We start from the raw sequence: 1277 nt of genomic DNA, 5'->3' as shown, positions 1-1277 counted from the left end.
CCTGCTTTGCCTTCACTGTAGGGACAGAGGCAGGTCCGTCGACGGAAGTGGCCAGCGGCGGGCCCTTGGGAGAGGCAGTCTTCAGCGGCAACGTCCCGGGCGACTTCATATTCTTCAGTGCTCCCCCCACGGTATCCATAACTTCAGCTTGACTTCCGTCCGTGGTTGTTGTATTATCTGCAGGAGTTGCTGTAGCGGAAGATGCTTTCGCTGCCTTGGGCTGCAGAGAACCGGGCAGTTTCTTACTCACTGGAGGCCCGGCCTTCACTGGCGACGCAGCTCCACCCTCAGCGCAGGGAGCAACGACTCCCGGAGAAGATGCTTCAGCCACGGGCTTCGCAGCTTTGCTCGGAAACGGCCTAGGCTTTGCCGCTGCGACAGAGGGTCCTGCAGTCTCGGAAGGGGGAACTCGTGCCGCATCATCTCCAGGCGACGTCTCTCGGTGGTCATCTGTGCTGGGAATGTCCAAAGGCTTTTCTAACTTCGGAGTCGGCACTGGTGGCTTCTTGCTTGGCTGACGTTCTGAAGTCTGCGGGGTGGATGTGGCGGGTGAAACGCTCTTGAAGGCCGGTGGGGCTTTTGTAGGGCTTCTTGTCGATGTGCGAAGAGCTGCAAGTTCTTCTTCAAGGTCCCGCACTCTTTCCCGCAAAGCGTTTCGCTCGTTTAGTAGTTCCGCCACTTCCGCAGCAGTCAGTGTTGACTGTTCGCTGCTGCTATCATCGGGACGTTTTACTGGTGAATCTCTAGCTCCCTGCATCCTGATTTTCTCATTTTCGCTCCGGAGCTTCTTGGCTTCTTCAACAAGAGTTGCATAATCGTCCTTAATCTTCTGTCCATCTGCAAGTTGTTGCCTCAGTGTGAGGACCTCCTGCTCAAGATACTCGAGCTTGGCATGCGCCTGCGCAGGTGTCTCTTCCCCAGCAGGCGCTGAGGTCTCCTTTGCAGGGTCTACAGCCTGCGGCTTCCCCGAAGGTTCGAAGCTTCCCTTGCATATAGGTAGTGCCTTGGAACCCTGCACAAGTTTCCTATCTGGGAGCACCTTGCTTAAGGGGGGCGCCTTCTGCGAATTCCGAAGGCCAGCCAGCTCTTGCTCCAGCGCCTTCACCTTCTCAGCTAGCCAGTCTCGTTCTTTGGCCACAGCTGCATAGTCACCGTGTAAAACTGAGACCACCGTTTCAGGCTTCTCTACAGACACGCCAACAGCAGAAGGAGGCTCTGGTAATCCCTTCAGGGCTCCAGCTGCGTCGAGCTTTGCCTGCAAGCTCTCGTTCTCTTTC

At 56.6% G+C, this 1277-nt stretch overlaps 1 protein-coding gene across 1 annotated transcript; it reads right to left on the bottom strand.

The window, feature by feature from the left end:
* Nucleotides 1-12: 12 nt before the first annotated feature.
* EMH_0098960 (uncharacterized protein) lies at nucleotides 13-757 on the bottom strand (the record flags this gene model as incomplete). Its single annotated transcript, XM_038022060.1, has 2 exons — nucleotides 13-15; nucleotides 131-757. 2 exons carry the CDS (start codon nucleotides 755-757, stop codon nucleotides 13-15), a joined length of 630 nt encoding a protein of 209 aa, XP_037877914.1.
* Between the last annotated feature and the right edge of the window lie 520 nt (nucleotides 758-1277).

The sequence above is a fragment of the Eimeria mitis genome, genomic scaffold (assembly GCF_000499745.2).
Source record: "Eimeria mitis Houghton genomic scaffold, Emh_scaff10223, whole genome shotgun sequence".
In the NCBI taxonomy this organism is placed as follows: Eukaryota; Apicomplexa; class Conoidasida; order Eucoccidiorida; family Eimeriidae; genus Eimeria; species Eimeria mitis.
Note: the sequence above shows the minus strand (reverse complement) of the source record. Positions and strands in the feature narration are given on the sequence as shown.